This window comes from Erinaceus europaeus, chromosome 2, assembly GCF_950295315.1.
Source record: "Erinaceus europaeus chromosome 2, mEriEur2.1, whole genome shotgun sequence".
NCBI classification, from domain to species: Eukaryota; Metazoa; Chordata; class Mammalia; order Eulipotyphla; family Erinaceidae; genus Erinaceus; species Erinaceus europaeus.
In genome coordinates, this window is record NC_080163.1 from 85,068,208 (window position 1) to 85,090,227 (window position 22,020).

The 22,020-nt window shown below is 38.7% G+C and overlaps 1 protein-coding gene across 1 annotated transcript; it reads right to left on the reverse strand.

Annotated features, from left to right (window-relative positions):
• Positions 1-9,875: 9,875 nt before the first annotated feature.
• ZFP42 (ZFP42 zinc finger protein) lies at positions 9,876-17,838 on the reverse strand. The gene is made up of 2 exons (XM_007517696.2): positions 17,750-17,838; positions 9,876-11,307 (listed from the first exon to the last, which is right to left on the reverse strand). The coding sequence occupies exon 2, from the start codon at positions 11,226-11,228 to the stop codon at positions 10,413-10,415; it is 816 nt and encodes a 271-aa protein (XP_007517758.1). The 5' UTR covers positions 11,229-11,307; positions 17,750-17,838; the 3' UTR covers positions 9,876-10,412.
• Between the last annotated feature and the right edge of the window lie 4,182 nt (positions 17,839-22,020).

A 22,020-nucleotide genomic window follows, 5' to 3' on the forward strand; every position in this document is an offset into this window, starting at 1 on the left:
ATTTATCAGTTGGAGGACATTTGATTATTTTTACTTTGTGCTTTTATATGATAAATTATAGTGTTAGGAACAATTTTGTATGCATTTTTAATTATTATTTTTTTACTATATTTATTTATTGGCTAGAGACAGTCAGAAACTGAGAGGGAAGGGATAGAGAGGGTTAGAAACAGAGAGACACCTGCAGCACTGCTTCACCACTTGTGAAGTTTTCCCCTGCAGGTGGGGACCAGGGGCTCAAACCTGGGTCCTTGCACATTGTAACATGTGTGCTCAACTAGATGCATCACCACCCAGCCCCTTGTATACATTTTTAATGTAAACTTTCCTAAATCTCTTAGATAACAATACTATTAGGTATTAGTTTTACATAAGAGTGAAATTAGTGGGTTATGTGATAACTATGCTTAACAGTTTTATTAACAGATAAACTGCTTTTATTTTAAAAAATATTTTATTTATTTACTCATGAGAAAGACAGGAGGAGAAAGAAAAAGAACCAAATATCACTCTGGCACATATGCTGCCAGAGATTGAACTCGGGCCCTCATATTTGAGAGTTCAATGCTTTATCCACTGCACCATCTCCTGAACCATGATACACTGCTTTTTTTTTTTTTTTTTTCTAATTTTCTTATTTACTTATTGGATAGAGATAGCCAGAAGTAGACAGAGAGGGAAAGAGACAGAGAGACACCTGCAGCCCTGCTTCACCACTTGCAAAGCTTTCCCCCCTGCAGGTGGGGACTGGGGGCTCGAACAAGGGTCCTTGAGCACTGTAACGTGCTCTCAACCAGGTGCACCACCACCTGGCCCAAGAAACTGCTTTTATAAAGTGAACATTTTATATCTCTGCTAATGGAAAACAAAGGTTGAAATTACTTCACTTTATGGCAAACACTATTTTATTTTATTTTTTATTTTAAAAGAATTTTTATGTTTATTCATTTTCCCTTTGGTTCCCATTGGTTTTTTTTTTTTTTTTGTAGTTATTATTGTTGTTATTGATGTCGTCATTGTTAGTTAGGACAGAGGGAAATGGAGAGAGGAGGGGAAGACAGAGAGGGGGAGAGAAAGATAGACACCTACAGACCTGCTTCACTGCCTGTGAAGCGACTCCCCTGTAGGTGGGGAGCCTGGCTCCCCCACTGATTCCACCACTGGTCCTTGTGCTTTGCACCACGTGCGCTTAACCCGCTGAGCTACAGCTGGGTTCCCTGGCAAACATTATTTTAATTATAGTTATTCTTGTGAATGTGAAGTGGTATAGGTGGTTTTGATTTTAGTTTTCTCAAGGACATATAATTTGTGCATCTTTACATGTACTTATTAGTCATTTAAGTATCTTCTTTGGAGATATATCTACTTAAGCCCTATGTACATTTTTTTTTTCCCCAGCTGGATTATTTGTCTTTTGATTGCTGTATGTCAGTGACTTTAAGTTTAGTGGATCTGTCATTTCTCTAATTTTACTACTGCCTGGAAATCCTTTTAGTTATGTCTAGTCAAGCATTTATTCAAACGTCTATTAATCATTTACTATGTTCTATGTCTGTGCTGAAAATATTAAATCCAATAAGACAAGTCATCTTTCCTGTGGTTTACTGCCAGCAGTTGCCTATTTTCTTACTCCTCAGTCGGTCTTTTATCCTGAATCCCAGTTGATTTTTTTAAAACATGAATTTGACCATGCTATTTACCTGCTTAAACCCTTCGATATTTCCTTTAGTGACTATAAAGCAAAGTTCTACAGTTTAAAGATGGTCTATAAAACCTTCAAAAATTTATCTTTGTTGATTTCTATAGGGTGATATCTTGTGTCCATTCTATACAACTAAATGGGTTAGCTTTAAGATTGTCCCACTCAACAATTTATTTTTTTTGTGTATGGAGATGATATGCTAAGAGGCATAAGTAGGTTCTCATTCAGAAACCTGGACCAGGTCTCAGGAGAATAATCAGACACTAAGTTTTTCCTTCTAATTCTGGTTTCTGAAACAGGGAGATTATTCAGGGAAAGAGGGAAACCAGGGAAAACAAGTTATAATGTGAGGGAGTTTCACAGTATAGATAAGTTATAATGTGAGAGAGGATACATTTTCCTTAACTGAAATCTTTATATGTTACAGCTTCATCTCATTTATAGTACTAAATAATAGTGATAGTGGCAGTGGTACTAGTAGTAGTAAGTAGTGGTAGTAGTAGTAGTGGTAGTAGTAAGTAGTGGTAAGTAGTGGTAGTGGCAGTGGTAGTAGTAGTAATGATAATATATCTATATGCTCAAGACTGGGTCAGTAGTAAGGTGGGCCATGGCTCTTTAAGGCGAGTGATAGTGGCAATAGAAGTAATTAGGCTGTTGACTGGCTACGGAAGAAGGGTAATTACACTGTTGACTGGCTATGGAAGAAGGGCAAACGCTAGAAGTAATTAGGGAGAGATGACCCACCTGGGATTACAGATCAAAAGGAAATTATTCCTTTCAAATGGTGATTCTTCCTTCATCAACCTTTAGAGGGAGTGGATTTTAATGTCATTAAAGGCAGTTGGTGTGCTAGGGAGATAGCATTATGGTTACACAAGACTATCATGTCTGAGACGCCACCACTATAAGCCAGAGCTGGGCGGTGCTCTGGCCACTCTATCTTCATCTATCTATCTATCTATCTATCTATCTATCTATCTATCTATCTATCTATCTATGTATCTACTATCTATCATCATCTTTTTATCATTTATCCATCTATGTGTCATCTATCATCATCATCAATTTATCTATCATCTATCTGTCATCTTTCTTTCTTTCTGTAACTCTCTTACATGAAAAATAAATAAGTAAAATAAAGTTGTGGTTTCCTGAGAGAGCTCATCTAGTAGATGGATCTACTGGTTTAATAAGAGACAGCTTACTATTTCATCATTATGACTCTTACTGAAAACAGATAGCATAATGGTTATGAAAAGAGACTCTCATGCCTGAGGCTCCAAGGTTTCCAGTTCAATTCCCATCCCCCATGCCCCACTCCCACTATAAGCCAGAGCTGATTAGTGCTCTAGGGGGGAAAAAACGTTAAAAATAAAACATCTAGTGGTTCCGGAGGTAGCGCAGTGGATAAAGCATTGGACTCTCAAGCATGGGGTCCTAGGTTTCATCCCCGGCAGCACATGTACCAGAAAGATATCTGGTTCTTTCTCTCTCTCCTCCTATCTTTCTCATTAATAAATAAATAGTTTTTAAAACAATTAAAAAAAAATAAAACATCTGGTTTACACATTTGAAAATATAGTAAAGAATTCCTCTTGCACTTTGTCATAAAGATATGGAACTTTTTTTCAAAGATACAGAACATTTTATATGTGTATACATTTCAAAAAAATCTGAGGTAGGGTTTATCATTGCGCACTGAAATAACCCTGTGGTGTGGGAGGAGGTGGTGGAGTAGTGTTAGACACTCAAGACTTCGGCCCTGACTGATTCAGGCAACACACGTCCTCAGTGATGTCTGGTTCTCTTCCTGTCCCTGTTCCTGTCTCGCATATAAATAAACAAAAAAAATCTCGTAACAAAAGTGAAATAACTTTAATATTCAATTGACTTTAAATACAATTTAAAATCTTCCTCTTGGGGTTGGGCAGTGGTTAAACACATAATCATGCACAAGCATTTGGTTTCAAGCCCCTGGTTCCCATGGTCAGGGGGAAAGCTTCACAAGCAGTATTTCTTTTTTCCCCCTCTCCAGCTCTATCTCTCCTAACCATTTTGATTTCTCTGTCTCTATCCAATGAAAGAATAAATAAATAAGTAAAAATTTAAGTTTGAGGTGTATAATAAACATGAGATTTAAAATGCACATGATAACAATTCTATTTATGGGGTTGGGCGGTAGCGCAGCGGTTTAAGCGCAGGTGTCACAATCAGCGAAAGGATCCAGATTCGAGCCCCCCGTCCCCCCACCTGCAGGGGAGTCACTTCACAAGCGGTGAAGCAAGTCTGCAGGTGTCTGTGTTTCTCTCCCCCTCTCTACATTTCTCTCTGTCCTATCCAACAACAATGACATTAATAACTATAACAATAAAAAACAAGGGCAACAAAAGGGAAAGCAAATATATAAAAAAAATTATATTTATATTGTGAAAGCATTTTTTCCACCTAGATAAATTGTCACATCCATCATTATGCATGCATATATGTTAAGAACATTAAGGTTCTATTTCCTTCACAAGTGTTATACAATGCATTAATTCTAGATTACAACTATATTTATCATATAAACAGTCATTTTGTTTTTGAGAGGTCAGAACACTATTTAACTCTGGGTATATAATGATACTGGGATCAAACCTGGGGTTTTAGGCTTGCAAGTACAACACTCACTACTGAGTTATTTCCCTGAACTTATCATTTTGTAGGTGAAAATTCTGAGACTATCTACAGTTCATTAAGCATCGTTTGGATGACTGGACTAGAAGACCCATTCAGGATGGTTCCTTACCCAGAAGTCAGGTAACTTCCTGTTCATTGAGTTGTTCTTTCTACATCTTACCCTACAGTGTCTCTGCATGTGGCTTGGCTTTTGTCCAGGATGGTGGTTTTAGTGTAGTTGTACTTAAATGGCAATTTGTTTCTAAGAAAGCATATTATATTATCTCTTATACCATGGCCAATTCACAAAAGCTTTCACAGACCATCCAAGACTCCAAGGGAAGGCAAAGCAGTGCCTACTTTCAGTGGGAGGAATAGCAAAAATTTGTAGCCATCTTTACTCTTTACACTGCCATAAGGCATGTGTCACCTATCAGACTTATATATTTAATAAGCAAGGATTTCTACCTCCTCTATTCACAAAATAACAATACTATGCTGAATCCTCAGTTTTCAAATGTATAGTGTCTTACAGATTAGGTGCTACTACACATACCATGTACAACTTATTATTATTTTTTTACGGTTAATGGTCACTATAATCAAACTTCTCTAAAGTTTTATTACTTCTTTGATTTGCACATGTGTCTTTTATGACAAACATTTGGAGTTGCAGGAAGTATGTGCTATATATTTTTATGACACAAACCTGAAATCTTAGGAGTATTAAAAATAGTTTATTAATGCCTAGGGTATCATTGTAACATATTTAATACCTTTGATTTACTAAAGTCACAAAAGTTATACCGGCTTTTCTTATAGATATAAGTTTAGCCACATGATAAAGTATAGTTTTGTACAGGTGTTTTTGCATTTGTGGACCACTGACATCTAAAAAATTCAACTCTGGGGTCATAGTGAGAAGAAGCAAAATATCTAATAAAAATCACTTTAGCTGTTAATGTACATTTACCAAATCCTATTTAAACTCTTGTACTCTAATGGTAATTTATCCAATTGCCTTTTAATTTTTAAAAAATATTTTTTTGACTACTGCAAAATATATACCTGAAAGCAGAAGTACACTAGAGTTTGTAGTGAGTACCCCCCTAACACTTTCTCTCCACTATTCCAAGCTTTGGGTCCATGATTGCTCAACAATTTGTTTGGCTTCGTATGTTAACTCTCTTTTCAGTCACCAGGTTCCAGATGTCATCAGGATGCTGGCCAGGCTTCCCTGGACTGAAGACCCCACCAATGTGTCCTGGAGCTCAGCTTCCCCAGAGACCCACCCTACTAGGAAAAGAGAGAGGCAGACTGGGAGTATGGACCGACCAGTCAACGCCCATGTTCAGCGGGGAAGCAATTACAGAAGCCAGACCTTCTACCTTCTGCAACCCTCAATGACCCTGGGTCCATGCTCCCAGAGGGATAGAGAATGGGAAAGCTATCAGGGGAGGGGGTGGGAAATGGAGATTGGGTGGTGGGAATTGTGTAGAATTGTACCCCTCCTACCCTATGGTTTTGTTAATTAATCCTTTCTTAAATAAAAAAATTATTTATTCCCTTTTGTTGCCCTTGTTTTATTGTTGTAGCTATTATTGTTGTTGTTATCATCGTTGTTGGATAGGACAAAGATAAATGGAGAGAGGAGGGGAAGACACAGAAGGGGAGAGAGACAGACACCTGCAGACCTGCTTCACTGCCTGTGAAGTGACTCCCCTGCAGGTCGGGGGGGGGGGCTCAAACCGGGATCCTCAGGCTGGTCCTTGCGTTTGCACCACCTGCGCTTAACCCACTGCGCTACAGCCCAACTCACCCAATTGCCTTTTATTTATAGTCTCTTGCTCAGAGTTGCAAATATAATGGCTTTTTATAACAATTTGCACTGTTCCATGTCCAATGTAGGATGTGTAATCATGCAATTTATTCAGTAAGAGCCGGTGCATTAGATAATTAAAACACAAACACTTGGATTTCTGTACTTGCATAGTTGGCAGGAAAATAATTCAACGATCTGAGAAATCCTACATTCTACCCATGTTCTATAGGGTTATTTGAGAGAACTGCAAATTTATCACAAAAAGTAAAACAAAGAACTCAGTGGTTTAACAATTTTTGAACCGTCTAGTTGGAAAATGTCCTTCTCAATGCAGGTGAATTTATTATCCAAGATTTTAGGAGTAAAGAGACTTTCAGTTTTCTGTCAGACACTCCTCAGCCCTCTCCTTTTTTTTTTTGTGGGGGGGGGGGTAAGAAAGGGAAGTCTTTGGGGAGCTTCACCACTACAAATTGTAAGCCTCTAGATATAGAGACAATGGGGCCAGGCAGTGCTGCACTTAGTAGAGCATATGTGTTACAGTGTTCCAGGATCAGGATTCAAACCTTCGATTCCTACTTAGAAGGGGAAAGCTCCATGAATAGTAAGGCAATGTTGCAGGTATCTCTCACCCTTTTTTTTTTTTTTCTGGAACTAATTTTATTAAATGTAATATGATCATTTCTTCTACCTCAGATACTTACTCTTTCTTCACTTTTCTTTCCTTTTTCCCCAAATTTACTTATATTTATTTCAGAGACAGAAATTGGGAGGGAGACACCACTGCAGCTCTACTCCACCACTCCTGTTCCCCCTCTTACCTATCTTCCCCTTCCCTCTTGATTTTTCTCTTTAGTCAATAAATAAGTAAAATATTAGAAAAATAGAAACATAGTGTGAGAGGGAGAGATGTCACAGTACCAAAGTAGGGAAGACCAGCTCCAATGTTAATTTTTTTTAAATTGGGGAATTAATGTTTTACATTCAACAGTAAATACAATAGTTTGTACATGCATAACTTCCCCAACAATCTTTTTTTTAAAATTAATTAACTAGCTTTCCCTTTTGTTGCCTTTGTTTTTTTATTGTTGTAGTTATTAATGTTGTTGTTGTTAGGACAGAGAGAAATGGAGAGAAGACAGAGAGGGGTAGAGAAAGACATCTGTAGACCTCCTTCACCGCCTGTGAAGCAATTCCCCTGCAGGTGGAGAGCCAGGGGCTTGCACATGGATCCTTACTCCTGTCCTTGCACTTTGCGCCACGTGTGCCCAACCCGTTCCACTACCGCCCGACTCCCTCCAACTTCAGTTTTGTGCAAGACAAAGCAGATACACTATCCAGGTGAGCTATCCTGCCAATTTTTGTCATGTTCCTTGGAAAGAAGACAGGAAAAAAATATGGGATTTAAGATACTTTTCATTATTATTATTATTATTATTTTTTTTTTGAGAAGACCATTTTTCTAAATGAATGTTCTTTGTGAGTCTTTTTTTTTTTTTTTCTTTGGGTGATTTACTGGGTTTCTGTGGTCATTCTAGTCCTGTCTTGTTTCGGTCCGGGTGGTCTCCTTTGGTATTCCTAGTTGATCCGGGAGAGGAGAGGAGAGGAGAGGAGAGAAAGCGATCTGCTGCTCGTAGCTCCGCCTCGGATGGGACTGGCTCGATACTTTTCATTATTAATGGTTATGCATAAAGACTCATGCCTGAGGCACTAAAGATCCCAGGTTCAATCTCTAGCACCATCACCATAAACCAGATTTTAGCAGTGCTCTGATATTAAGTAAAAACAAAGTGACAATATTTATTTTAAAAACATTTTAATTTATTTATTATTGGATAGAGACAGAAAAAAAAATTGAGAGAAGAGGAAGAGACAGAGAGGGAGAAAGACAGACACTTGCAGCCCTGCTTCACCACTCATGAAGCTTTCCCCCTGCAGGTGGGGACAGGGGGCTTGAGCGTGGGGTCCTTGTGCACTGTAATGTGAGCGCTTAACCAGGTGCACCACCACCTGCCCCCTATTTTGTTTTTTAGAGAGACAGGCAAGAAAGAGACCACACAACCCATCAATTCGGTGGGGGGCTGGTCTCAAACATGAGTTCTGTTTCTGGAAAAGAATCACATTATCCAAGTGATTTATTTTTGGTCCCACATAATTTTAATAAGGGTCATCAAGCAAAAAAAAAAAAAAAAAAAAAAGAACAGATGTGCTATTACCAGGGTTCAAGTCCCAAGTCTTCACCTGCAGAGGGAAAACTTAACAAGCAGTGAAGCAGTGCTACAGATGTCTCTCATCCTTTCTATTGATAGACCTTCCTTTACAGAAATGTGGACCCTAAGTTTCCAAGCTAAAATAAAAATTGGATATACAATATATTCATCGATTGTGGATTTCTTTTAATTAAGATGATGGGCCATATATTTCATGGAGTGTGGAATTTGGTTTTTGATCAAACTGATGGAGCATATATTTCACATTGGCAGCAGTGTAAAGGATGGTGTATCAAACCAAGTTTTTTAAAAACATTTTATTTATTTATTAATGAGAAATATAGGAGAGAAGTAATCAGTACATGTGTTGCTGGGATTGAACTCAGGACCTAGTGCTTGAGAGTCCAATGCTTTATCCACTGTGCCACCTCCCAGACCACCCACCCCAAATTTATTGTACTTAAAATTTCTTGCATTTTCCCTTTTATTTTTTCCCTTAATTTTTTATGCAATCCAACATTGATAGTTATATATATCCCGCCTATTATGAGATGATTCCAATTAATATATATCTGATAGAAAAATCAAGAGGCAATAGAAAGGATGAGAGACATCTGCAGCACTGCTTGTTAATTTTTCCTTGAAGACTTAGGACTCGAACTCTGGTCCTTCAGCATTGTATTGATAACATACATCATTTACCAGGTGTACCACCACCCGGACGCCTCAGTTTATATTCATAAAAGTTGGTCATTATATTATAGCTATAGTTTATTTTTTTACAGCCATCTCTACAAAATCATTATTTCCATTCTATTCAGAACATGTAACCACTTTTTCTAAATTTTCTTCAAAGCACACAAATGTACCAGCTTTTATACCTTTTTTTTTTTTAAAAAAAGAATTTGTTTATTTATTCATAAGAAAGATAGGTAGAGAAAGAACCAGACACCACTCTGGCACATGTGTGGCCGGGGATTGAACTCAGGACCTCATGGTTGAAAATCCAATGCTTTATCCACTGTGCCACCTCCCGGACCACCAGATTTTATACCTCTTAATGAAAAACCAACTTCCTCTTATTCTATGGTTTCCCTTTAGCTATAGTCTCCTTCCATTACAGTAGAGCATTCCATCAAAATACTTGCACCATTTCTATTAAATGCAAGGAGTATTGATTTAGTCAAGTTGTTCCCCTTCAGTGGACATTTAAGTTATGAATTTAGTGTTTGGTGAGAGGAAAAGGGGTGGTAGAGGGGGAGAGAGACACAGAGACACCTGTAGCCCTGCTTCACCACTCAAGAAGCTTTCCACCTGCAGGTGGGGTCTGGGGGCTCGAACCTGGGTCCTTGAACATTGTATCATGTGAGCTCAGCAGGTGCCTCACTGCCTGGCCCCTTGAGATTTTATTTTAAAATGTCAACAAATAGATTAAAATGAATTAATATCATCAAATAATCACTTACACATGGCTATAACACTCTGGTACAGTTTAATAGAATGATAAAAAAACAGATTAAAAATACATTTAAGTTAACCACTCATCTTACAATTGCAAATTTTTCACCTTTTAGGATTCTTTTATGTAGCATAAATTACATTTCCAAGAGACAAATTAAAATAATTAGAAACAGCCTGGTGGCAAAAAGGAGAAATTAAGGAGAAAAAGAAAAGAAAGTACAAATGCAAAATCTATAGCCAATTCCATATTTGTAGCATATGGAAACAAGCCCCAGGTCCATTGATTCAGTTTATAATATATTAAGGATTATGCTTTTGAAGTATGTTTATTATTGATCTTCCTGTTGGCAGCACACCATACCTTGACACAATGTTCTTAAAATCACTACTGTATGAACCGTAGAAATATTTTGGTAACACTAAAAAAAAAAAAAAAGGCTTGTATGATTGCAATATTGATTTTAGAATTATTTCTTAGAAACAACTATCAGTGAGGCATCTATCCTCAATTACTCTCTTGTTAATGTCTATCCTGTTTGAAGATTATTTTCCATTTTTTCATTCATTGCTTCATCCTGGTCTTTGTATGGGTTAATATATGAGATTTCAAGTTAGATGACTGAATAAATCTCCTATTACAGCCATCAAAGGGACACACATAACGTTTCTCACCAGTGTGAGTGCACACGTGTGCACGCAAATTGAAATCCAAGGAAAAACGTTTTCCACAACCTTCAAAAGTGCACTGAAATGGCCTCTCTCCAGTATGAACCAGAAAATGTCTTTTGAGTTTGGATTTCTCTTTGAATGCTTTCCCACATTCGGCACATACATGACTTCGGGGACCATGAACAGAGAGGAGATGCTTTTTCAATGCAGCTTTGTTTTTAAATTTTTTTGTACATCCACGATGACAAACATTATCGTTTGGAATATCACCTTGTTTATTTTTTTCTGGCTTCTTCTCAACAAACTCGGTGACCAATTTAGGATCTGACAAGTCAATACTGGGGTCTATAATATCCTGTTTTGCCTTCTTTGTATTGTTTTCCAAAGAATGTTCAAGAAATGAAGTTGCTGCCAGAATCTGGTGAGAAAGCACTTGTTCTGTCTTTTCTGTCAGTAGGTCAAAGGTTTTAAGAATTAGATCCTCTTCCATGATAGGCTCAGTAAACTCACCTTTGATTGTAAATTCTAAGTAACAATCAAAAAAGGAATCTTCTCCATCTTGAAAGTCATCATAATAGTGTTTATCGTTGTCACTCAAGTTGTATGCTATTTGTAGAGGTTCCATTTCTGCCAGATGGGTTGGTTCAGTCCTATCACAGGCTCTTCTGCCTAGGTTCTTCTGTCTATAAGCCTTCAGTTGCTTGTCCATGTTGTCCTCCTGCCTGCTTCCTTCTTGAAGTTTTGTGCCAGAGAGTAATGATCAGAGTAACTTGTCTTTCGGCAAGCAGCTGCGTAAGATCAGAATCATTAGTTAGTATATATTTACTCTAACATTAGATCTACATGATCTCCAGAAACGACCTAGAACTCATCTTTCAATAATAAAAGGGATAGATGTATACATTATGCTTAATATAAGACAGGAGTGACTAACAGATTTTACCTGGGTGCCCCCACAAATTATGTCACCTTTCGAATTCACCAGCCATATATACTGGCCTATCTCTACACTGTTTATAGGTGGAAAAGCTTCAAAGACATTAAACACAAATCTATGCATTGTGGTGTACAGACTCATAAGTATACAAAACAGGCAATGTTTGCTATATTTTATAAAGTGAAATACTATAAAATAAAATTTCTTGTTGAAGGTAGGAACTTAGTAGTTTTGAATAAGGTGCCTGGGCAAATCTTGATAGAAGCAGAGACAATTAAGTAAACACTTAAAGGAAGTGTCTACGTTTGTTCTAGAAAATGGAGATGTAGAGAAGGAGACATATGGAATCATGCTTTCCAATCTCTTGAGAATGTAAGTCAAAATAAAGTTACAGGAAAAAAAAAAAAGGTACAGGGTGTTGGGGAATTTCATGCCCAAGGCTGAGTGAGGTTAAATCGCTAGCACCACATTAAGCCAGAGCTGAGCAGTGCTCTGGAAAAAAGAAAATATAAATAAGGTGCAGGTGAGTTTGGCCACAAATTATTTTCTAGCTTCTTCATTAAAAAAAATCTGTGTGTGTGTGTGTGTGTGTGGGGGGGGTGTCGGATGGTAGCACGGCGGGTTAAGCGCACATGGCACGAAGAACGGTGTAAAAATCCCAGTTCCACCCCCTGGCTCCCCATCTGCAGGGGAGTCACTTCACAAGTGGTGAAGCGGGTCTGCAGGTATCTATCTTTCTCTCTCCCTCTCTATCTTCCCCTTCCGTCTCCATTTCTCTCGGTCCTACCAAACAACAACAACAAGAATAATAATAACCACAACAATAAAACAAGGGCAACAAAAAGGGAGGAAAATGACCTCCACGAGCTGTGGATTAATAGTGCCAGACACAGAGCCCCAGCAATAACTCTGGAGGAAAAAAAAAAAATCTGTAAGTGAGATAGGAAATAGCGTGCGCGCACACACACACAACAGAACTGAACACAACAGAACTGAGGCTAGCACCAGAGGTTCCAGGTTCAACTCCTGGCACTTAAATAAATATGTCAGAGTTGAGCAATACTCTAATTAAAATAAGGAAGAAAAGCAAAACTTTGATTATGTTGTATTTTTCCCCCCAAGAATTTTTGCTTAATGTAATCATTGTGTGTCTTATAAGAGATGTCTTAAATGTATTGTCCTCAAGCTTACAAAGATCAACTGCTTTAAAAAAATGTAAAAGTAATAGAGTGAAAATTACAGCCTGAAAATATTTTTAAGTATCCACAAATTCCATCAGTTTTCAGCAAAACAAACAAAAAACTTTTCAAAGCTAAAAGCTTTAACATGTTGTTATCTAAATACAGTGTATTATAAATTATAACATATAAGTATTGGATTTCATATATTATATATACACACAGAAACATATTTATTTTACATATAGTATGAATATAAATGTCTTTCTTTTTGACTGAGAAAGAGATCTGAGCTCTTTTATTCCTTCACTTGCTCACACATGGTAAAATTATAGAACACAAACTCAGGCACAAACTCAACCCTAACCCTAACCCTAACCTAAGGCATGAGTTCTATCACTGAGTCACCTCATACAACAAAGTATTTTCCATAACCATTATGCTGTCTCTCTGGCCTTTATTTTTATGAGAGATGAAAAAGAAACAGAGACAAGAGACCAGAGAGCTGCTCAGCTCTGGATTATGGTTGTGCTGGGGACCGAACCTGGGACTTCATTCAGTGTCTTATTCATGAAAACATTTTGCATAACCAGTTATGCTGTTTCCCCTGCCCAAGCAAGTGAACTCTGTAGCCATTGAAAAGTATGTTTCAGGCCAATAAAATAGTTTACTTGATAGTGTGTAGCTTTACTGTGTGTGTAACCCAGGTTTGAGACTGAAACTTTTAAAAGGACGTTTTACTAGCCTAGTGGGTGTCATACCAGGTTGAGCCCAGGTCCAAGCACCTAGGCCATCTGCAGGGAGAAGCTTCACAATTGGTGAAGCAGTGCTGCAGGCCTCCACCCCCTCCTTTCTTTGTCCTGTCAAATAAATAAATAATAAAAAAAGAAAAAAGAAGGTGGGGGTAGACAGCATAATGTTTACGCAAAGCGACTCTCATGTATGAGGTTCCAAAGTCCTAGGTTCAATCCCCCTCACCACCATAAGCCAGAGTCAAACAGTGTTCTGGTAAGAAAGACAAAAAAAAAAAAAAAAAAAAAAAGTACAGATGGAGTTCATTCAGAAAGCCACAAGTCAGAACTCTCTCTGCATCAGGTCTGCTTCCTCCTGGCGGTTCTTATACTTAAGTCTAAAAAAAAAAAAAGCCTTCCATTTCCTCTGTACAGAGATGATTATTTCTTAAGTCAGTAATATCTTAAAAACAACAACAACAAAAAACAAACAGTGGTTCGGGAAGTGGCGCAGTGGTAAGGCTTTGAACTCTTAAGCATGAGCTCCTAAGTTCGATTCCCGGCAGCATGTGTGCCAGTGATGTCTGGTTCTTTCTCCTCCTATCTTTCTCATAAATAAATAAATAAATAAATAATTTAAAACAAACAACAACAACAAAACCCTATCTTTTCCCACAAGTGAGCTACTAAAAGAAAAAAAATGTTTCTGTCTTCAAAATGGTCAAGATGACTCACTAAGAAACTTGTGTTTGCATTTCACACATTAAGGACTCCAATTGGATCATCTTTTTCATGTCCTGCTAACAATCTTAACTATAGTTCCGTAGCCCCCATGTCCACTTGGTCGATTCCAAATTATATTCCTCCATGAGGATAATTTCTGGAACCATCCATTCCACCCCGGTTCCATGGCTGCCAGTTCTTAGCAACATCGCCCCGCCAGATATTCGTCGGGATGCGGCATCATCTAAGTTCATTTCCCACGTCTACGCTCGACCGGACCTGCCAATATACGCGGATATCTTCGCCCACCCTGTCCAACGCTTGACGTCTCGTCACCCAATCTGGTCCCCTACGCCTACACTGAACTTCTCTGTTCCAGACTCTTGGAAACAGAGTTGGCAGTCAGCTGAGGTAAAGAACAAACACCTCATCACAGACCCCTGCAAGCGTCAACCCGGCTTTGACCTAGCACGTTATGATTGGGCCCTCCTCAATCGCTATCAAACAGGCCATGGCCGGTGCGCCGCTATGTTCCATCGCTGGGGAGCCAGAGACGACCAGAACTGCCCCTGCGGCTACAGACAGACTATGACCCACATAGTCAACGACTGCCACCTCTCCAGATTCAAAGGAGGTCTCGAAACTTTACATCAGGCTCAACCTAACGCTGTTGACTGGCTACGGAAGAAGGGCAAACGCTAGAAGAAAAAAGTATAGTCATCGTGGACTAAAAGAAGCAAAGTATAAGTGGAACAATATTTCTGTAAGAAACTCTGTAGAAGGCTAGCATGACGACGAGATAACTGGACCCAGAGGATTTTAAAAGTTTTGCGAGACAAAACCTCAGATTGGCTTCATCTGCCAATCAGAGTAACGTCCTATAGCACTTTTGTGAGGATTACACTAAAAGGTCCATGGTGCTAGTTTGTAGGGTTCCAAGCACTATATAAATAAACACAAGGTTGCAATCACCAAATGCTCACTGTACTTCCTGATGAAGCTGCTAGTCACCATCTAATTAGGCAAACGCTAGGAGAAGAAGCATAGCTAACCTTTTATTTTGCATTATTGCACTTTATTTTTTTTGTGTTTGTTAGGACAGAAAAAAAATCACTAAGAAAAATATACATTAAAAATAAATAAAAAGCTTTAATGTTGTGGTTCCCCCCATCTCTGTATGAAAAGACCCAGCCCAGAGTGGAAGTACCAGAGATGACTAGCCTAGGAGGGCCATTTTACTGGGTTTGGGGAACTTTTTGTTTTCCAATGTATCGTTGAAGACACATGGGCAATTTATCACAGCAGGCAGGTGCTAACCTAATTTATTCTATGACCAATTAATTCATCCTTTTACAGTAATTTTTTTTTTTTGGGGGGGGAGAGTGGAAGGTGCTCTAATAGCATTTTCCTCCAACTTTTTTTTTTTTCGGACCAGAGCGCTGCTCAGCTCTGGCTTATGATGGTGCAGGGGATTGAACCTGGGATTTGAAACCTCAGGCATGAGAGTCTCTTTGCATAACCATCATAGTATCTACCCACACCCAAATTTTTATTGTATTAACATTGGTTTGCATACTACATATTTTGGGGGTACAATTTCGTATCAGTTCCTGATATATTTCACCACAGCAAGCCTACCAAAGTACCCTATAATAACCCTCCAAAGTCTACTGGGTCCCCCCTATCACTATCTAGGTTGGTGACCTCAGTTTGTACATGTCAGACTTTGGTGTCTATATATATGTGATATATATATGTGTGTGTGTGTTTCCTCTTCCAGATAAGAAACAGAGGTAGAGAGAGTGAAAGAAACTTACACACGGAAGCTTCAATGCAGTGGGGGCTGGGCTTCAACCTGCATAGAGCACATGGCAAAGCAGCACATTATCCAAGTGAGCTATTTTGCCAACACAAGATGTATTTTTAAAGGTAGCTACTTAAATATTATCAAATGATTTTTTTGGTTGCTGGTGTTTCACCTTTCTAGACTTCCTCAGAGAGTGAGCGAAGGAAAAAAAGACCATAGTGTATACATTTGCTCCAATATGGTGGACACCAGGCTCCAGCCTGGCAAATAGCTCCTGCGACAATTCTAGAAATCAGTATTTCCTCAAATAAAGTGTTAAGTAAAAAAAAAGAAAGGTAGTATTTCCTTACGAATATACCAAGGTCATAGTAAAGCTCTTTAAAGCTAGATTCTCTAGATTTGTATCTGTGAGGTTCTAAGAGTTATACAAGTTTATGAGAAAAATGTTTAAAAGAAAATTTTAACTTATTAATATATTATGAAAAATTGTTTATATAAATACACCTTTTGTGGGAAATTAACGGAGTAAACATGGCATGGAGACAAAAGTAGGATGTTAAATACATATACTCTCAAAGACATGCACTTAATCTAATTTTAAGCTTCTCAACTTGGAATAAAATACTTTCGAGGGTGCATTGTTTGTCAGTCATCTGACAAATATTTAGTATCAAACAAGTGTTCTAGGTGCTGACTTTACAGTAGTGGAAGAGATACAAATTCTAGAATGATGGCCCTTTTATTCATGTGCGGCATAAATAAAAATAAAGTGTTTATGAATAGAAAATACGCAAAATGATTTCAGATTGAGACACAGAGTAGGTAGGAGAGGGAATCTAACTGAGAAGAGCCATTTCTCCTACATGAAAGAAGTCAGCAAAGCAAAAGTCTGGGAAAATACTATTCTTTCCAAGCTGCAGCAGAGTTACACAAAAAGCCCAGTATACTGCAGAACAAAGGAAGCCATATACAAAATGGCCTCCAGAGGAGGTGGGGAGAAGTAAGAGATGGGGGATGGGAGCGGCAGGGTGCTAAATCTTGGGGGCCATGGGATTTATTTGCATTTCTTTCCCAAACCAATCATTACAGAGTCAGACCAGGAAATAGCATAGTCTGTAGTCTCTTCTCTCTCGCTTACATTGAAAGATAACTGGGGCTATTGAGATAGGCAAGACTAAGAACAGAAAATTTTCTTGGAACATTTAGAAATCTAGGAAAGTGCCGCAGATTGGGCCAAACAATGTTAGTGAGAAATGAGGTCAGCAAGTAAAAAACAGACCCCCCCCCCCAATGTGCTAACATATTGGTTCAAGAGGGGTAGTGATGAAAACAGAAATCTAGATCAAGATTTATTAGTTTTTCTTTCTTTTTTTGTCTCTTTCGGGTGGATTGTGTTGCCTTTTACTCAGATATTTAGGAAAAGTGAGGTAGGCCTACTTTTTTTGCTAATAAATTAAACATAATATAATAAAATACGTCTAGTCAGATATTGTAATTAAGATGTTTTTTTTTAAACGAAGTAAGAATTGCTATTTCAAGAACATTTTAACTAGTCTTCTGCTTTCTTCAAAGTGTATTTTTCTCCGTTTACTGTTTTTGAAAAATTTGAATCCAGTGGCCCAAAGTAGCCATAGATCAGAGCAGTCTAAACACTAGAAATCTACAGACCAAGGTCCACTCCTTTGCTTTTAGGATGATAAAAGGCTACTGAAATGAGATTTTCAAAACTTTTTTGACCTCGATCCACTGTTAAGAAGATACATATTCAAAGTGTAGCAAGTTCAATATACACCCCTTCCTCCATATTTGGGGGGGGGGGGGAATAAAAAACAAAGTTCCATGGGAAGGACTTACCCAAGCTAAGGAGAAGTACCGAGAAATTTCTTAGCCCCCTTCTCTTCAATGCTAAGAAGGAACTGCTACTGGAGTTCTCAACTGCAGTTAAAATCCACCAGGCCTCAAGCATAGCCAATTTAGACTCACCTTCCGCTTGATTGGGACATTCTAATGAGGCTACACCTATAGCCAACCGCACTCCTGTGTTTGAATTTCCAAGTAATGACGCTAACAAACCTCTCAAAAGAGAAGGCTTAGACAGAGGTGGAAGTGGGCGTGACCACGACTCAGGTATGGGGTTGATCCTCTGGACCTTGGTCCCAGCTAGTTGGAGCTGAGACATAGGCGACTCCTCCCCCCGGCACTGCCCTCACCGGTCCTGTGCCACGTGGAGAACCTTCTCTCTACTCTAGTCTTCAGCATATTGTAGGCACTCAGTCAAACTTTACAGAAGAGGCACGCATGAATAAAATGAAATTATACTGGATTTAAATCTCATGGAGAAGGCTGGCTTTATCACCTGTAAGTAGAAATTGATGCAAACACACACCACACCTTTCACTGAACTTTTTAATTTTTTAAAAAATTATCTTTATTTTTTTTATTAGACAGAGACAGCTAGAAATCAACAGGGGAGAGGATGGGAGAGAGGGAGAGAGAAAGAGAGACACTTGCAGCCCTGCCTCACCACTAGTGAAGCTGCCCCCCTTCCCTCCCGCCCCGGCAGGTGGGGACTGGGGACTTGAACCCGCATCCTTGAGCATTGTAACATGTACTCTCAACCAGGTATACCACCCCCCGAACCTCCCTCAGCACCCCCCCCACCCTTCACTGAACTCTTAACTCTTACCAATCTGCAACCCCATCCTAACTCCCATCCCTGAAAAACCCTTAATGGTGTTTTTTCTTTTCCAGCCATTCATATTACTGGCCAGTTTCCTAAAGGTAACACAACTCACTTTAAAAGTTGCGGTCAACCAATGCTCACCATAGGTTATGGTCTAGTAAAGTTTAATTGTTAAAGACCATTAAAACAACAACAAAACCAGTGCTTAAAAACCTTTTAAATTTTGACTAGAAGTATGCCTGTAATTCACACATATCCAGGAGCAGTTTATCTCTTTCTTTCTTTCTTTCTTTCTTTTTCTTTCTTCCTTTCTTCCTTCTTTTTTTTTGACAGTAAATGTTAGTTGTGAAATTGGAATCTAAAATATCATTTCCGTGGTCCAGGAGGTGGCTCAGTGATTAAAGCATTGGACTCTCAATCATGAGGTCCTGAGTTCCATCCCTGGCAGCACATGTACCAGAGTGATGTCTGGTTCTTTCTCTCCTATCTTTCTCATGAATAGATAAAAAAAAAAATCTTTAAAAAAATAAAATAAAATATCATTTCCAATTGAGGAAATAATGAAACTATTTTTTCTTTGTATTCTTACTTCTCCCCTGCCAGTACACTGTGCATTTGAAATCAGTTGAATCAAGTAACCTTATACCCTTACCGTTAAACAGTTTATTTGCAAGTGAGCTTCTAACAGTGGAAACCCCTGGAGATTACTTCTCTCTTGCTTTCTGTGCCTTGCTGTGAGGTCTTTAGAAACTGTACAGATGAGCTCTCAGAGCAGGTTTGCTCCAGACTTCTGTATATATATGACAGAAATACGGATGTTTAGGATTACAATAGGTAATAGGACTTGTAGAGACAATCCTGTGAATAAAATTTTCTCAATAAAGTGTCTAAAATATTATTATTATTATTACTTTTACCTGGTTTATGATGGTGCTAGGGATTGAACCTGGGACCGTGGAGTCTCATGCATGAGTCTTTTTGCATAATCATTATGCCACCCTTTATATATATTAGATTTTATTTATTTATGAGACAGATAGGAGGAGCTAGAGAAAGAACCAGACATCACTCAGGTACATGTGCTGCTGGAGATTGAACCAGGGACCTCGTGCTTGAGAATCTAATACCTTATCCACGATGCCACCTCCTGGACCCCTATCTATATATTCTTCATGTGTAAAAACATACAGGAAAGATTATATATTACCTTTTAATTTTTTTAAATTATCTTTACTTATTGGATAGAGACAGCTAGAAATCAAGAGAGTGATAGGGAGGGAGAGAGACAAAGAGACACTTGCAGCAGTGCTTCACCACTCACAGAGCTTTCCCCCTGCATGTGGGGATGGGGATGGGGGAGGGTGGAGGCCCAAACCCAGGTCCTTGCAATTGTAATATGTGCTCTCAACTAGGTGCCACCACCACCCAGTCCCTAAAGATTATATATTATCTTTATCTTATTTATTTATTTATTTATTTATTTTACTTTTCCACTACACACAGAGGAAAATTCTCATACAGATGAAGTTGAAGACTTACTTATTTCTAATCTTATCTAATTTACCAAATCATACCTCTTTTCTTTCTTTCTTGTTCTTTTTTTGCCTCCAGGGCTATTGATAGGGTTCAGTGCCTGCACCATGAATCCACTGCTCCTGGAGGCCATATTGTTTCCCCTTTTGTTGCCCTTGTTGTTGTAGCTTTGCTGTGGCTATCGTTGTTGTTGATAAGACAGAGAGAAATGGAGAAAGGAGGGAAAGATAGAGAGGGGGAGAGAAAGACACCTGCATACCTACTTCACTGCCTGTGAAGCGACTCCCCTGCAGGTGGGGAGCCAGGGGCTCGAACCCAGAGCCTTATGCTGGTCCTTGAGCTTTGCACTAAGTGTGCTTAACCCATTGCTCTACTGCCCGATCCTCTTTCTTTCTTTTTAAAGAGAGCACTAATCAGCTCTGGTTTATGGTGGTAAGGGGATTGAACCTAGGACTTTGGGGCCTTAGGCATGATAGTCTGTTTGCATAACCATTATGTTATCTCCCCCTGCCCACCATACTCTTTTTTAACCAGTCTCTTAACCACTGAAGCAGTGTATTCAATCAACTAGATTAATTTATAGTCCTGTCCCTCAGTACTAATTCAATCTTGTCTCTTGGTATTTGTTAGTATGACTGTCTGGAAACTGAAGACAATATATTTAGAAAAATGTAAATTTAAGGGCCTGATGGTGGCACACCTGGTTGTGTGCACACATTAAAATGCACAAGGACCCAGGTTCAAGCTTCCAGTCCCTACCTGCAGGGAGGGAAAGCTTCACGAGTGGCGCTGTAGGTGTCTTTCTCTCTCTTTCCCACATTATCTCCCTGCTTCCCTCTTATTTTTTCTCTGTCTCTATCCAAAACAAATAAATTAAAAAAAAATCCCATTGGAAAAAAAAGAAAATATAAATTTACATTTCATGGTCGGCCTATTATATGTTTTATTTTATTTGGGCGTGTGTGTCACTTCACAAGTGGCTAAGCAAGTTTACAGGTGTCTTTCTCCCTCTCTGTCTTCCCCAATCTCTCTCAATTTCTCTTTGTCCTATTCAATAAAATGGAAAAAAGTGGCCTGCAGGAGCAGTGGATTCGTAGTGCAAGCACCAAACCCCAGTTATAATCCTGGAGACAAAAAAAAAAAGGATGCCCCACATCTAGCAGTTAAGTTAAAGTATTTTAATAACTATCTTTTAACAAATTATTATTATGATTATTATTAATGAAATGAATTTACATGTCATCCTTGCACAGGGGATATGTTTCTATTATTGTTTCAATTTTAGTATATGTGCTGTCAAAGTAAGAACAAAAATATTTATTTATTATTTTTAAAAATTCTTTTAAAATTATTTATTATTGGATAGAGACAGAAATTGAGAGGGCAGGGGGTGATAGAGAGGGAGAGAGACAGAGAGACACCTGCCGCCCTGCTTCACCACTCATGAAGCTTTCCCTCTACAGGTGGAGACGAGGGGCTTGGATCCTGGTCATTGTGCTCTGTAGTGTGTGCATTTAACCTGGTGCACCACCGCCTGGCCAAATTATTTTTATTTCATTAACTAGAACACTGCTTAGCTCTGCTTTATGATGGTGTTTGGAACTGAACCTGGAACCACAGAGCCTTTGATAGGGATTTTTTTTTTTTAATTGAAAATCTTTTCTATGATTTCTATGCTATCTTTTTTGGGTATTTTGTTAAAATGAATGTTATTGTTGGTTTGAGCCCCCGGCTCCCCACCTGCAGGGGCATCGCTTCACAAGCGGTGAAGCAGGTCTGCAGGTGTCTATCTTTCTCTCCCCCTCTCTCTGTCTTCCTCTCCTCTCTATTTCTCTCTGTCCTATCCAACAACAAGGACATCAGTAATAACAACAATAAAACAACAAGGGCAACAAAAGGGAATAAATAA